The sequence below is a fragment of the Dendrobates tinctorius genome, unplaced genomic scaffold, assembly GCF_039654945.1.
Source record: "Dendrobates tinctorius isolate UK_male_01 unplaced genomic scaffold, ASM3965494v1 ptg000058l, whole genome shotgun sequence".
NCBI lineage: Eukaryota > Metazoa > Chordata > Amphibia > Anura > Dendrobatidae > Dendrobates > Dendrobates tinctorius.
Genome location: NW_027361726.1, coordinates 25,062,083 through 25,079,419, shown reverse-complemented (window position 1 = coordinate 25,079,419; position 17,337 = coordinate 25,062,083). Strand labels below are relative to the sequence as shown.

General features: G+C 42.3%; 1 protein-coding gene across 2 annotated transcripts in view; it reads right to left on the bottom strand.

The window, feature by feature from the left end:
• Positions 1-13,173: 13,173 nt before the first annotated feature.
• GALC (galactosylceramidase) overlaps positions 13,174-17,337 on the bottom strand; it is a 34,478-nt gene continuing 30,314 nt past the window's right edge. For both annotated transcript variants that reach the window (XM_073578227.1, XM_073578226.1), the window contains exons 14-17: positions 17,024-17,204; positions 16,570-16,733; positions 16,413-16,489; positions 13,174-14,458 (exon numbers count right to left, since the gene is read on the bottom strand). In XM_073578227.1, the coding sequence (XP_073434328.1) occupies positions 14,303-14,458; positions 16,413-16,489; positions 16,570-16,733; positions 17,024-17,204 (578 nt within the window). In that variant the 3' untranslated portion in view covers positions 13,174-14,302. The remainder of the gene's footprint in view (positions 14,459-16,412; positions 16,490-16,569; positions 16,734-17,023; positions 17,205-17,337) is intronic.

Sequence of the window (17,337 nt, the reverse complement as noted above, 5' to 3'; positions counted from 1 at the left end):
TGAGGGGATGATGTGGGATATTAGGGGTAGTAGTCCGGCGGCTGTGACGGGATGATGTGGGATATTAGTGGTAGTTGTCCGGTGGCTCTGGCTGATGGGATGATGTGGGATAGTAGAGGTAGTAGTCCGGTGGCTTTGACGGGATGATGTGGGATATTAGTAGTCCAGTGGCTCTGGCTGACGGGACAATGTGGGATATTAGGGGTAGTAGTCCGGTAGCGCTTGCTGACGGGATGATGTGGGATATTATAGTGAATGTGGCTATACGGAGTGGGTGGGGCTATACACTCAGAAATATAATCATTATAATTTGTTATAACTAACTGTAGTTAGTTACTATGCCCGGGCAGCGCCGGGCTCTTCAGCTAGTTACTAATAAGACAGAAAAGGAAATTTAAAAAAACACAACATTTAAAAAGCAGAGTGATTATAAATAAGGAACAAAGCTTATTTTTTAATTTAGTCCATCTGGGGACAATGTTCCCAAGTCCACAATTCACCTGGACTCGAGTTGATTTAGATTCCCTAATCGGATACCGCAGTGAACTCTATCTATACCTCTAACTTTGAAACCCCATGGATCTGAGTTGTGCTATAACCTAAAATGTTTCGGTATGGTTTTCATTGCGGAAAGGGCATCCACCTCTCCTGCCGCAATAATGTCCCTCACATGTTCCCTTGTCCTTATACGTAGCTCCCTGGATATAAGTCCTACATAAATTTTGGAGCATCGGCATACAGCATAATATACCACATATGATGTACTGCAAGATTGTCACGTGGACCCGTCTTGTGTGACACGACCCACAGGTCGGTAACTAAAACAACAAAACTGGCACGTGTAACTGTCCTGTGTGACACGACCCGCAGGCCGGTAACTAAAACAACAAGACACGGGGGAAGGGGAAACAGTTACAATGGTGGGCTCTGCGATAGGGAACGGGTACGTGGAGACCTTCTGCACTCCCCCGAGTCAGTGTCCCTCACACTCTTAACGTTCCCTATACAGGCTCCTCACCTGTCACTGAGCCGTAACCTGTCACCCTAGCACACCCTACACCTATCCCTTGCTAGGGAGCTGGGTGGTGCAGGCACTGGCCCCACCGCTGTACTAATACACACCAGGGAAAAATACAAACAGGGGAAACACCAAAAACACTTATCTTGCTCTGCTGCAGCACCAGGCAGTAGAGTGCATCACTGGATTAACTTCTCGCAGTGGCTCGACACCTCAGAGCCAGCTGCCTCCTTCACCATCTCATTCTGCTGCGGACACCGGGCATACAGAGTTCAACACCAACAAGGAGAAACATAGAGTATATATAGCCAAAATTATATCCAAAAATTGTAAAATTTATTGATTTATCAACAAGTTGTACAAAAAAGTATATAAGAATACATATCAATTAAATTACATGGGTTTTCTTTAAATCATGTGAATAAATCCATAGGTCAAAAAATATGACCAGAAGATACAGGATAAGATTATGACACATGCACCAAAATGACATTACTTCATACAGATCTCATTTCATTCCAAAAATAGAAAAACATGTACCAAATAGTATAGTGAAATCAAGTGAATTAACCATTTGAGTACTGTGACCACTTCATGTCCATGAAACACTATACCACTACATGTGCACAATATGATGCAATGATAGTGAACAAATTTGTAAAAGAAAATTACCCATAGGTCAGGACGGGATTTCTGAACACCTATGGGTAATTATCTTTTACAAATTTGTTCACTATCATTGCATCATATTGTGCACATGTAGTGGTATAGTGTTTAATGGACATGAAGTAGTCACAGTACTCAAATGGTTAATTCACTTGATTTCACTATACTATTTGGTACATGTTTTTCTATTTTTGGAATGAAATGAGATCTGTATGAAGTAATGTCATTTTGGGGCATGTGTCATAATCTTATCCTGTATCTTCTGGTCATATTTTTTGACCTATGGATTTATTCACATGATTTAAAGAAAACCCATGTAATTTAATTGATATGTATTCTTATATACTTTTTTGTATAACTTGTTGATAAATCAATAAATTTTACAATTTTTGGATATAATTTTGGCTATATGTACTCTATGTTTCTCCTTGTTTGTATTGCTATATGAGAGTTGCCATATGATATGGGTATTTAATTGAGGAATATTTGCTAGTTAATTTTTGTAGAGTTCAACACCAGTTTCAGCAGTGGCTCCAACCTTCAAGCTAGCTGCTAACTTCACCAGGTTTCTGCAGTGGCTTCAACCTCAGCCAGCTGCTCCCTTCACCGTAGTTGGAATCCCAAAAAGACGCTATCAACAACACCTGCACATTGACCATGTGACCTTATATAGGAAAAAGGGAATGGTCAAATGATCAGGGGCCAAAAACTGCTATAACCCCAGTGACCACCGGGGGCAAAAGGCAAAGCAAAGAAAACATCAAGTGCAATGACCCTAACAGCCACCGGGGGCAAAACTAGAACTGAAACCACAGTGAGGAAAAAAAAGGTTACTAGTGCTTTTATCTGTCATAATCCAGCATGGATCATGACAAAGATATGTAGTTGGTGACCGCGAGACAGCAAGCCCCGTCAGCATAAGAAGAATTAGCTCTTATGATATTGCTCTTATCACACGCCAGACAGTTTCCACATGGGAAACAACCCTATCTCTCTTTACCCGTGCTGAAAAAGTTTTTAGGTCTGGCTGTGTAATGACTCCTGACTAGATGGTCTTTCAAATTTTTACTACATCTTGCAGTCATAAGTGGAGTGGGGGAAATTTCTTTCTGGAGGATGGGATCGGTCATAAGCAGTGACCAATGTTTTACCAGAATTTTATGAATTGAATGCCACTGGCAATTAAAGGTAGAAATACATCTAGTTTTTAAATCAGTCATTTTTCTTTTTGTACTGGAACCAAAAGTTTATCATGTGGTGTTGCCTTTGCTCTGCCATATCCATTCTTTATCATTCTACAGCTTTATCCAAGAATCTATTCCTGAGGTCCCGCGCCTGCTGTACAAATTTTGTCTTCATAGAACAGGTACGTTTTGCCATTAAAATTAGCCTATGGGGATGGCTTTGATGGTTACATGTATATGGGCAGATGACGCATGTAACACTGAATTGACCAAAGTCTCTTTATGGAAATATCCATCTGTATCACTCCTCCTAGTCCTACAGATATGTAAATGTCCCAAAAATATCTCACTTTTTTCAATCCTGTGGGTTAGCTTGATGTTGTAGGAGTTGTGATTAAGCCCCAACATGAAGGTCTCCAATTCAGACTTGGACCCATGCCAGATAATCAGTAGATCGTCAATATAGCGAAGCCAGCACTGTACACGGTTTGCAGCATATGATCCATCATTTGCATACAACGGGGCACATGTTGCACACAGGGCAATGCCGCACTCCTGTAAGTAAAAGCGATCTTTAAATGTGAAGCACCTGAAGGGTTAATAAACTTTTTGAGTGTGGTTTTGCGCACCTTAAGGGGTGTAGTTTTTAGAATAGTGTCACTTTTGGGTATTTTCTGTCATAGTGACCCCCCAAACTCACTTCAAATCTGAGGTGGTCCCTAAAAAAATGGTTTTGTAAATTTTGTTGGAAAAATTAGAATTCGCTGGTCAACTTTTAACCCTTATAACATCCTAATAAAAAAAAGATCTTTCCAAAATTGTGCTGATGTAAAGTAGGCATGTGGAAAATGATATTTAACAACTATTTTGTGCGATATGACTCTTTGATTTAAGGGCTCAAAAATTAAAAGTTTAAAAATTGCAAAATTTTCAAAATTTTTCCCAAACTTCATTTTTTTCATAAATAAACGCAAGTCAAATAGAAGAAATTTTACCACTAACAAGAAGTACAATATGTCATGAAAAAACAATCTCAGAATATGTGGGATACTTTGAAGCATTACAGGGTTATTACCACATAAAGTGACAGTGGTCAGAATTGTAAAAATTGGCTTGGTCATTAAGGTCAAAATTAGCTTGGTCATTAACCCCTTTACTCCCAAGGGTGGTTTGCATGTTAATGCCTGGGACAATTTTTACAATTCTGACCACTGTCCCTTTATGAGGTAATAACTCTGGAATGCTTCCATGGATCCCAGTGATTCTGACATTGTTTTCTCATGACATATTGTTTCTTCATGTTAGTGGTAAAATTTCATTCATATAACTTGCGTTTATTTGTGAAAAAAATGGAAATTTGGCAAAAATTGTGAAAATTTCACAATTTTCCAACTTTGAATTTTTATGCTCTTAAATCACAGAGATATGGCACACAAAAAACTTAATAAGTAACATTTCCCACATGTTTACTTTACATCAGCACTATTTGGGAACCAAAATTTTTTTTTTGCTAGGAAGTTATAAGGGGTAAAATTGACCAGCAATTTCTCATTTTTACAACACCATTTTATTTTTACGGACCACATCACATTTGAAGTCACTTTGAGGGGTCTATATGACAGAAAATACCCTAAAGTGACACCATTCTAAAAACTGCACCCCTCAAGGTATTTAAAACCAGAATCAAAAAGTTTATTAACCCTTCAGGTGCTTCACAGGAATTTTTTGAATATTTAAAAAAAAAAAAAAGTACATTTAACTTTTTTTCACCAAAAAAAAATTACTTCAGGTTCAATTTTTTTATTTTACCAAGGGTAACAGGAGAAATTGGACTGGAAAAGTTATTGTGCAATTTGTCCTGAGTATGCTGATACCTGATATGTGGGGGGGAACCACTGTTTGGGCGCATGGCAGAGCTCGGAAGGGAAGGAGCGCCGTTTGACTTTTTCACTGCAAAATTGGCTGGAATTCAGATCGGATGCCATGTCACGTTTGGAGAGCTCCTGATGTGCCTAAACAGTGGAAACCCCCTACAAGTGACCCCATTTTTGAAACTAGACCCCCCATGGAACTTATCTAGATATGTGGTGAGCACTTTGAACTCCCAAGGGCTTCACAGGAGTTTATAACGTACAGACATACAATTAAAAAATCATATTTTTTCCACAAAAATGATCTTTTCACCCCCAATTTTTATTTTCCCAAGGGTAACAGGACCCCAAAAGTTATTGAGCAATTTGTCCTGAGTACGCTGATACCCCACATGTGGGGGTACACCACTATTTGGGCGCATGGCAGAGCTCGGAAGGGAAGCAGCGCCATTTGACTTTTTTGGCTGGAATTGAGATCGGATGCTATATCGTGTTTGGAAAGCTCCTATTGTACCAAAGCAGTGGAAACCCCCCAATTCTAACTCCAACCCTAACCCCAACACACCCTTAACCCTAATCTCAGCCCTAACCCTAATGGGAAAATGGAAATAAATACTTTTTTTTATTTTATTATTTTTCCCTAACTAAGGGGGTGATAAAGGGGGGTTTGATTAACTATTTATAGCTGGTTTTTAGGTTTGGCAGCTGTCACACTAAAAGACGCTTTTTATTGTAAAAATAGTTTATGCATCACCACATTTTGAGAGCTATAATTTTTCCATATTTTGACCCACCGAGTCATGTGAGGTCTTATTTTTTGCGGGACGAGTTGACGTTTATATTGGTATTTTCGGGCACGTGACATATTTTGATCACTTTCTATTCCGATTTTTGGGACGCAGAATGAAAACCAGCATTTCATGAATTTCTTTTGGGGGGTGCGCTTACACCGTTCCGCGTGTGGTAAAATTGATAAAGCGGTTTTATTCTTCGGGTCAGTACGATTACAGCGATACCTCATTTATATCTTTTTTTATGTTTTGGCGCTTTTATGCAATGAAAACAATTTTATATAAAAAAATAATTATTTTTGCATCGCTTTATTCTCCGAGCTATAACTTTATTTTTTCGCTGATGATGCTGTATGGTGGCTCGTTTTTTGCAGGACAATTTGACGTTTTCAGCGGTACCATGGATATTTATATCCGTCTTTTTGATCGCGCGTTATTGTACTTTTTGTTCGGCGATATGATAATAAAGCATTATTATTTGCTTGTTTTTTATTTTTATTTTTTAAGGGGTTAACTAGTGGGACAGTTTTATAGGGCGGGTCATTACGGACACGGCGATACCAAATATGTGTACTTTTATTTTTTTTTATTTTTTTCAAAAAATTAATTAGGGAATTTTTTTTTTTAATTTAGCGATATTTTATAAATTATTTTTACACTTTTTTTGTTTTTTTTTAACTTTATTACACTGTCATGTGACAGATCGCTGATCTGACACATCACAGATCGCTGTGACAGATCAGCGATCTGACACAGGCACTGCAGCAGGCTTCCTCATGCCTGCTCTCTGCAGGCAGTGAGGAATCCAGCTCCCTGCAGGCCCCCGAAGGTCCCCGTCGCCATATTGAATCCGGGGACCTGCAGGAAAGGAGGCCCCCAGAGCAGCTCAGCACATCGCGCTGCTTCGGGGGTCTCAGGGAAGCACAGAGGGAGCCCCCTCCCTGCCGATGCTTCTCTAAACCCCTGGTACACTGCGATCATGTTCGATCGCAGTGTGACGGGGGTTAATGTGCCGGGGGTGGTCCATGACCGCCCCTGACACATAGTGCTGGGTGTCAGCTGTGATAAGCTGACACCCAGCCGCGATCAGCGGCTCCCCACGGGGGGCGCCACTGATCGCTGTGACGTACTATTCCATCCTTGGGACTTAGGTCCCAGGTCACATGGACGGAATAGTACGTCTGTAGGAAAGGGGTTAAGTACCAAATTGGCTCTGTCACTAAGGGGTTAAAAATCACTTTTCAAGCTGTGCTATAAAGTATTCTAATTTACTGAAATAATGACATTTGGGTTTTCATTGGCTGTAAGCCATAATCATCAACATTAGCAGAAATAAACACATGAAATAGATCACTTTGTTTGTAATGACTATATGAGTTTCACTTTTTGTATTGAAGAACTGAAATTAACTTTTTGATGATATTCTAATTTTGTGAGAAGCACCAGTACATGTTAACTTATTTAATGAAGAGGACAGAATTATAGTAGTTATATGTAGGGGCAGTATTATAGTAGTTATATTCTTGTACATATGAGCAGTATTATAGTAGTTATATTCTTGTACATAAGAGCAGTATTATAGTAGTTATATTCTTGTACATAGGAGCAGTATTATAGTAGTTATATTCTTGTACATAGGAGCAGTATTATAGTAGTTATATTCTTGTACATAAGAGCAGTATTATAGTAGAATCATAGAATCATAGAATCGTAGAGTTGGAAGGGACCTCCTGGGCCATCTGGTCTAACCCCCTGCTCAAAGCAGGATTCGCTAAATCATCCCAGTCAGATGTCTGTCCAGCCTCTGTTTGAAGACTTCCATTGAAGGAGAACTCACCACTTCTCGTGGCAGCCTGTTCCACTCATTGATCACTCTAACTGTCAAAAAGTTTTTTCTAATATCTAATCTGTGTCTCCTCCCATTCAGTTTCATCCCATTGCTTCTAGTCTTTCCTTGTGCAAATGAGAATAAAGTTGATCCTTCTACAATGTGACAGCCCTTTAGATATTTGTAGACAGCAATTAAGTCTCCTCTCAGTCTTCTCTTTTGCAAACTAAACATTCCCAAATCCTGCAACCTTTCCTCATAAGACAGGGTTTGCAGACCGGTCACCATTCTGGTCGCTCTTTTCTGAACTTGCTCCAGTTTGTTGACGTCTTTTTTAAAATGTGGTGCCCAAAACTGGACACAATATTCCAGATGAGGTCTGACCAAAGAGTAGAGGGAAATAATGACTTCACGTGATCTAGACTGTATGCTTCTGTTAATACATCCTAGAATTGCATTTGCCTTTTTTGCTGCTGCATCACACTGTTGACTCATATTCAGTCTGTGATCTATTAGTATACCCAAGTCTTTTTCACATGTGCTGTCTCTTAGCCCTATTCCTCCCATTCTATATATGCTTTTTTCATTTTTATTGCCCAGATGTAGTACTTTGCATTTCTCCCTGTTAAAAACCATTCTGTTAGTTACTGCCCACTTCTCCAGTTTATTTAAATCTTTTTGAATCCTCTCTCTCTCTTCTCTAGTATTAGCTATCCCTCCTAGCTTTGTGTCATCAGCAAATTTAATCAGTTTACCCTCAATTCCTTCATCTAAATCGTTGATAAAGATGTTGAACAATACAGGGCCCAGGACAGAGCCCTGTGGTACCCCACTTGAGACATTCTTCCAACTGGATGTGCAGCCATTTACGACCACTCTTTGGGTCCGATCACTAAGCCAGCTATGAATCCACCTAACAGTTGCCTTGTCCATTCCATACTTAGTCATTTTTTCAATAAGGATTGTATGAGAGACTTTGTCAAATGCTTTGCTGAAGTCAAGATATACTATATCTACAGCATTTCCTTGATCCACCCAATCAGTGATACCGTCATAGAAGGAAATTAAGTTAGTCCGACATGACTTATTAGTTACAAACCCATGCTGACTCTGTTTGATCACTTCATTCTTATCCAGGTATTGACTTACATGTTGTTTAATAATTTGTTCAAAGATCTTTCCTGGTATAGAAGTCAGACTCATATTATATTCATATTATATTCTTGTACATAGGGGCAGTATTATGGTAGTTATATTCTTGTACATAGGGGGCAGTATTATAGTAGTTATATTCTTGTACATAGGGGCAGTATTATAGTAGTTATATTCTTGTACATAAGCAGTATTACAGTAGTTATATTCTTGTACATAAGAGCAGTATTACAGTAGTTATATTCTTGTACATAGGAGCAGTATTATAGTAGTTATATTCTTGTACATAGGAGCAGTATTATAGTAGTTATATTCTTGTACATAGGGGGCAGTATTATAGTAGTTATATTCTTGTACATGGGGGCAGTATTATAGAAGTTATATTCTTGTACATAGTGTAGTGCAGCGATTTGGTGCAGTGTGACAGCCAGTGCCCCAGGAAAGTTCTAAACAAAGTCTCTTTTAATGGTAAGCGTACTCACAAACAGAAAGCAAATAGTATCCTCCGGATCGCAGCTGGGAAAAAGACAGTCCATATCCGCGACCGTTTGGTGTGGACGACTGCATTGCCGTGTAAACTGAGGGGTGCCAGGCCTTTTGGCTCCACTTGGCTCTGTGTTGCTTCACACAGGCTGAGCTCTGCAGAGCCTTCTGCTATGCACACTTGCAGACCAAAATTGACACACCCAAACATCTGCTGCAGGGTTTTTACAAGGAACCTGTGGCCATAGGCCACTTGGAAGATCTGGTCGGGAAGAAGTGGACCGCCCCAGTACCATCCTGTAGTCCGCTTCAAAAATAAAAGCTCATGGCAGGTTTTCTTATATCTGCCTTGGGAAAATAATAGCTTGCCCTAAACCAACACTTACTTTTATTTTGCATTGCAATCACAGCTATGCCTGTGACTGCAATGCACTCCCGTGGCCTCATTACACTTCTGTGCGCATCCAGCGGACACATCGCGACCGTCGCATATGACATCGGTCACTGCCTCACAACCCCCCCCCAGTTCAAACTTGTGGGGTTGAACATTTATCACCTTGCAGGGGGCCCGTGACAGGGCATCTGCATTTCCTTGTGATTTCCCCGCCCAATGTTACACTGAAAAACTGAAGTTTTGTAGGGACAGGAATCATCTGGTGACCAGAGCATTGAGTGTTGATATACCGCTCAACCAGTCCACCTGATCCAGAGTGCCTGGATCCCCTTGCTCCACCCAACCCTGTATAGCTGCTGGCAGAGCCCTCACCAGCTAGTCAACCACCACCATCTCTACCATCTAGAAAAGGGTTAAGATCTCAGGCTGGAGCCATATTTTCACCAGCTGTAGCAAATCATATGCCCGAGACCTTGCGGTGCGAGACTTCGCAAAGAACCATTGGAACACCCGTTGAGCCTGCACATATGTATTAACCCCCAGACAGCCAAGGATCTCACCTCCTAGTTTCTCATAGTCCATCCTCCCAACTGAGGTACAAGTAGGCCTACTGGTCATCTCCCGTCAGGAAGGGGGCCACCACTTCAGCCCACTGGATCATCGACAAACTCTCCCGCTCGGCTCTGCGCTCAAACACAGTAAGGAATGCCTCCAAATAGTCCTCAGGAGTCCTCTTCTTCAGCGCTGACCGTACCTTGTACTGGGCCTCCAAATGGAACGTGGTCGCTGGTGTGGACGTCTCTCGCAGAGCCGCGATCTGCTGCATCAACAGGTTATTTGCTGCTGTTGCTGATTATGTAGCTCCTGCTGCCGTTGCTGCTGCTCCTGCCTCTGCAACTGCAGCTTCTTCTGAATTTCTCAATCCGATATAAACAATGTAATTCTTCCATAACTCGCCCCTGGAAGCAGGCGCCTTGATCTGAATGAATCCTCTTTGGGCAGCCGTACACAAGGATGAGATCCCGGCAGATGGCCTGTGCAGCTGACTCGGCGGTCTGATCTCTGGTCGGGGTTACCACAGAAAACTTTGCCTGGTCATGACCAACTATTTCACAAAGTTCATATCCAAGATCCGCTGGTCCTATAGTCAAGTAGTCAATCATCAGAACCTCTAAGGGTATGTTTCCACAGGCCAGATTACATCTGGATTTGCTGCAGATTGAACTCTGCGTACAGCTGCAGCGTTTAATCCACAGCATCCAGATGTTACAGCATAGTGGAGAGGATTTTATGAAATCCCGTCTCCACTATGCGTGCGAACACGCATCCGGTAGCCCTGCGTTTCCGGACATGCGGTGGGTCTTTTTAGAACGCAGAATGTCTATTTACCTTGCGGAGATGCTAAGTCTCTGCAAGGTAAATAGCCTGCTCTATGTATACGATTCCGTATGTGTTCAAGGAGCACATCCAGAATCACCGCAGGGGGTGGCACTTTGGGCGGAGCAGGCTTCCTCGCTCTGTCCAAAGCGCAAGGAATGCGCTACATGGAAACTCACCCTAAGGAAGCAGAGGTCATAATGGTCTGTATTGGGGTCCGTTACGCTGGGGGTTTGGCCCGTTCACAGCTCTGAGATTGTTGGCAAGCATTTTCCACTGCTGTCTTCAAAGGTCAGGTCCTTTAAAGGAGACCAGGTGTTGGTACTAGTGCCCACCACAGAGAGTAAGCTCAGGGCCAAGTGCCATGAGATACAGGGGAAGGTGGGAGAAGTAAATTATAGGAAAGAGGAAACCCGAGCAACTGTACCATGTCAACCTGCTAAAAGCCTGGAAGGATCGGGAACGTTCGGTCACGGAGACGACTCTGGCCGTACCAACGGTGAACCCTGTCACTGGCCAAGGACACGGCCGGTGAGGTTAAGATAAATTACCCTCTCCGGAAACAGCAGCGACGGGAGGCTTGGGTTCTGGTGCAACAGAATACAGACGTATTGTCAGAGCTGCCGGGGTGGACCTTGGTGATCCAGCATAACAATGTCACCGAGCCCCGGGTAAGGATGAAACAGTATAGAGTATCAGAAGCCCGGGGGCAAGCCATCACGGCTGAAGGGAAGCAAATTCTCCAGTTAGGGGTCATCGAGGAATCCCAGAGTGAGTGGGCTAGCCCCATTGTACTGATTCCAAAGCCAGAAGGGTCATTACGATTCTGTACTGACTTCCGGAATTTGGGTGAAGTGTCAAAGTTTGAGGCACAATACTTCACCATGCTCGACCTTATCAAAGGTTACTGGCAGGTACCACTTACAGAACTGACAAAAGAAAAAAATGCATTTATAATGCCAGAGGGTCTCTATCACTATGTCATCTTGCCTTTTGGATTACATGGGGCTCCGGATACATTCCAGAGGCTGATGGACATAGTTCGCATCAGCATATTTAGACGATATCGTCATCTTTAGTCCCGACTTGAATACCCACCTGTCCCAGGTACAAGCAGTCCTGGATTTTCAGAATCACAGGGTTAACAGCGAACCCAAGGAAATGTGCGATAGGACTCACAGAAGCCAGGTATTTAGGGTATGTGACTGGCCGCGGGGGTATCAAACTTCCAATAAATAAGATTGAGGCCATCCACAAACGGCCAAGCCTTTCAGTACTAAACAGCTGAAAGTGTTTCTCGGCATCACTGGGTACTACCACCGGTTTATACCCAATTTTGCAGGGAGATTGGCACCCCTAACTGATCTGTTTAAGGGTAAGAAGTCGGTTATGGTACGGTGGAAACCTCAAGCGGAGGAGGCGTTCCAGTCCATGAAGTCGGTGTTGTGTGGACAGCCAGTCCTTGACAGCCCCGATTTCAGGAAAACCTTTATAGTACAAACAGATGCCTCAGAGATAAGTGTAGGAGCAGTAGTGTCGCAAGAGATGAACGGGGATGAACATCCAATCACATACTTGAGCAGGAAACTTATCCCAGCAGAGAAAAATTATAGCGTAGTGAAGGTGTGCTTGGCGATTAAGTGGGCAATGGATGAGTAATACAAAAGAGAGGAATGTGCTAATTACCAGATGGTTCCTGTCCCTACAAAATAGCTGTGGTTGCAATGCAGAATAAAAATAAGTGTGGTCTTGGACAAGCTATTTGCCCAAGGCAGATTTAAGAAAACCCGGCCTGGGCTTTTATTTTTGGAGCAAAATACAGGATGGTAGTGGGGCTGTTCACTCCCTCCAGCCGGGTCTTACAAGTGGCCCAGATTCCATTCAAAAACCCTGCAGTAAAGGACTTGGGTGTGTCAGTGTTTGTTTAGAAGCAGCAGAGCAGATGCCTCTGCAACATCCGGCTTGTGTGAGGTAACACAGAGCCAAGGGAAGCATCACACCTGGCATCCCTCAGCATGACAAGGTGGTGTAGTGGCCCACGGCAACCGGTCTCTGATACGGACTGTTGACGCCCCAGCAGCAATCCAGAGGATACCGTGTGCTTTTCGTTTTGTGAGTTTTTGGACAATAAATACATTTGGTTTGAACTTTCCTGGGTCACTGCCTCATTACTGCACAGTGTAAACACCACTGCACTACATTAGGAGCAGTATTATAGTAGTTATATTCTTGTACATAGGGTTGTACATAGGGGCAGTGTTATAGCAGTTGTATTCCTGTATATAGGAGGCAGTATTATAGTAATTATATTCTTGTATATAGGGGGTGATCTAATAAAGATCATATTTTACCATTTTACTATGCAGTACCATCATGTAAGCGGAGCAGAAAGGAAGTTATACACACCTGCACAGTTAAGTATTATTTTTAATGTAAAGACACAATGATTGAACATTTGATTATAAAAGTGAATATTGTGATCTCTGATCTGTCCCTTGTCAATCTGTAGGTGATAAAGCTGTTCGGCTGCTATATAACCGGAGTGTGGTCATGCAAGAACGTCAATCCTTCAATATCTTCCTTACGGTGACTCCGTTCTGCCATTGTAGTCAAATTAACCGCTTTGACTTGTGATAAATGATTCCAGTCCCAGTGCTTTGATGCTCCTTCTTGCATCACATTGTGATACATTCTGCAGCTTAAATAGGGATTTTGTGGTGAACTCATCATCTGAGGCTTCGCCCTCTCAATATTATATTAGCTCCATATTTTGATATAAAATTTTCCTAATTGAATAAGTTGTGTAAAAATAAATATGTGCACCCTTCCAGGAGGCATCTCTGGTATTATATGTACAAGGCTCTTCCCATCTGATGGGAATGAAGAATAATCACCACACGGAAAGCAGATTCCCAATAGTTTCATATACTTTGGTTTAAATTCTTTTTCATTTTTAAAATCTCTTCCTGGTGACATTATATAGGTTCTTCCTCGTATACATACAGTAGTCCATGGTGCTCACAAAGCTGAGGTTTTGTTACATTGTATGATCTAAAAAGCTATGACTCCAGACTGAGGTTTGTCTTTTACACTTTATCAGTGCAAATCCAATATCAGTGTGGAAAATATCCGCAGTTTAGGGTCTAAAGCTGAAACAACTGCTCCAAACCCTCAGCATCAGGATATAACAATTACGCTGCATTTATACAGAAGTGGAAAACTTATTTTAATTGCAATATTCTTTGCAGAAATGTGTGTGAACTGTCACTGTTGCGTACCCGCCACTGTAGTAGTACTTATAATTAGACATAATAGGTGGTATCAATCCTCCCTGTAGTAAGTGATGGGCATGTGGGGGAGGAAGTCTTATAAGTAACAATAAGCAGCTCTATGTTTTACGTACCGAGCCCCCCCATCCATAGTAGTGCAGTAATCAGTGCTTTATAAAGACCTGGACATTATAACATTCCCTCGCCAATCAGGGGAGACTGGCTCGTTCACATCATTATAAAATACAGATCCCGTTATTAGGTTTTCCTTATGTGTCAGCTGCTCCAGCTTCAACCATAAAGTTGTCAAACTGAGCAAACTCTAAAGCGCCAGTCCCTATGGCAGCCCAGCCGTGGACTGGTCCCAGCGTGATAACATCAGTCCACAAGGGGTTTCCGTTCAGCAGACCGGAGGCATAAAAACCCTAAATAATGAAGGGAAATAGAAAGTAGCGCAGTTATTACACTGTACAGGAAGAGCGTTAATTACAACCTGTAAAATTATAAGGAAAGCGATGATGTCACCTCCCATGTAACCAGTATCTAGTGAACAGTGATCTCATGGCTGTATAATATAACTGATATCTGGAGAGCGGTGATGTCACTGCTGTATAATACAGTGTGTATGGAAAGTATGCAGACCCTTTACATTTTTCACTCTGTTTCATTGCAGCCATTTGGTAAATTAAGGAGAAAAAAATTAACTTTTTTTAATGTACACTCCCCCATCTTGACTAAAAAAAAACAAAAACAAAATGTAGAAATTTTTGAAAATTTATTAAAAAAGAAAAACTGAAATATTACATGGTCATAAGTATTCAGGCCCTTTGCTCAGTATTGAGTAGAAGCACCTTTTTGAGCTAGTACAGCCATGAGTCTTCTTGGGAATGATGGAACAAGTGTTTCACACCTGGATTTGGGGATCCTCTGCCGTTCTTCCTTGCAGATCCTCTCCATTTACGTCAGGTTGGATGGTGAACGTTGGTGGACAGCCATTTTCAGGTCTCTCCAGAGATGCTTAATTGGGTTTAGGTCAGGGCTCTGGCTGGACCAGTCAAGAATGGTCACACAATTGTTCTGAAGCCACACCTTTGTTATTTTAGCTGTGTGCTTATGGTCATTGTCTTGCTGGAAGGTGAACCTTTGGCCAAGTCTGAGGTCCAGAGCACTCTGGAAGAAGTTTTCATCCAGGATATCACTGGACTTGGCCGCATTGATGTTTCCTTCAATTGAACCAGTCATCCTGTTCCTGCAGCTGAAAAACACCCTCATAGCATGATGCTGCCACCACGTTTCATTGTTGGGATTGTATTGGGCAGGTGATGAGCAGTGCCTGGTTTTCTCTACACATACCGCTTAGAATTATCACCAAAAAGTTCTTTGTCTCATAAGACGAGAGAATCTTATTTCTCAAAGTCTGGGAGTCCTTCATGTGTTTTTTAGCAAACTCTATGCGGGCTACATGTCTTGCACTGAGGAGAGGCTTCCGTCGGGCCACCCTGCCATAAAGGCCCGACTGGTAGAGGGCTGCAGTGATAGTTGACTTTGTCGGACTTTCTCCCATCTCCCTACTGCATCTGTGGAGCTCAGCCATAGTGATCTTGGGGTTCTCCTTTACCTCTCTCACCAAGGCTCTTCTCCCACGATTGCTCAGTTTGGCTGGACAGCCACTGTGCTCTTAGGAAGGTTGCGTACTGCAGAAATTCTTTTGTAACCTTGGCCAGATCTGTGCCTTGCCATAATTCTGTCTCTGAGCTCCTTGTTTAGTTCCTTTGATCTCATGATTCTCATTTGGTCTGACATGCACTGTGAGATCTTATATAGACAGGTGTGTGCCTTTTACAAATCAAGTCCTATCAGTTTAATTAAAAACAGCTGGACTCCAATGAAGGAGTAGAACCATCTCAAGGAGGATCACAAGGAAATGGACAGCAAGTGACTTAAATATGAGTGTCTGAGCAAAGGGTGTGAATACTTTTGACCATGTGATATTTCAGTTTTTCTTTTAATAATTTTGCAAAAATGTCTACGTTTGTTTTTTTTCAGTCAAGATGGGGAGCAGAGTGTACATTGAGAAAAAAAAAAAAAAAAAAAGCTTTATTGAATTTACCAAATGGCTGCAATGAAACAGAGTGAAAAATTTAAAGGGGTCTGAATACCGGATATCTGGGGAGCGGTGATGTCGCCTCCTGTATAATATACCTGATATCTGGAGAGCGGTGACGGCACTGCTGTATAATATATCTAATATCTGGAGAGCAGTGATGCCAGTGCTGTATAATATAGCGGATATATGGAAGAGCGGTGATGTCACAGATGTACAATATAACTCTGGAGAGCAGTGATGTCACTTCCTGTATGGGCACTTAGGTCTCTTACCTTTACATGGAGGGTCAGTGTGTGCCAGGCTCTGGCCCGGACCCCTGACAGCCCCTTCCGCAGGATAATCTTCCCTTCTGATAATGACAATCACAGGTATTAGAACTTCAGTACATTATGTAATAAGCCCTGTATTATCTGTGTGCTGAGAACTTACGTAAATCTCCTGTGACTTTATAAGTGCCATCCGCAGACACCCAGAAATAAATCCCTTTGGCCAAGCATGCTGGCGACCCTCCCTGGTCCACCCTGGCGGCAATGAACACGCTGCCTGTGCCTGGGGTTTCGATGTAGATGTCACAGGTGATGGTAATATTAGACCTGTGCAGAGAAACAGACGAGTTCAGAAACAACAATCTCATCGAAATTACGACTTTCAAGATCACTGCTTGCCGTCAGTGAATGGACATTTCTATATATTTCCAGACACCGAAAATCCACCCTGATCTCAGTTCAGCTATAGATGTGTTGCTGTCACAAGTGTATCTGGTCTAGACAAGCCTGTGAGCTCATGTCATCAGCAGCACACGCGTTCCTCGCTGGAAACTTTGCTACAGTGTATCAGTGCAGATGAAAGGTATCAGACTGTGATAATCAGACAAATCCCTCACCAGAAGTAGTCTCCGACCACGCTGATGGCCTGATTGGGGTCAGATGCCCAGGTGATCGGCCGCTGAGTCAGGACCTGACGGAAGGTGAAGACGTGATCTCCGGGGTCCGAAGTGTTTGTGAAGTATTCAAAGACGCCAGACTGATCAGCGAAATAAGGGGCTTCACTGAACTGAGGATTACCTGGACACGGGACACACAAAGGAAAGAGACATTACAGATATCCTACCCGGATTGTGGGGTCCATACTGATCTAAGGAGATAGCAAATGCCATCCAGAATACAATCATCCTATATACAACAATGGGGGAAACAT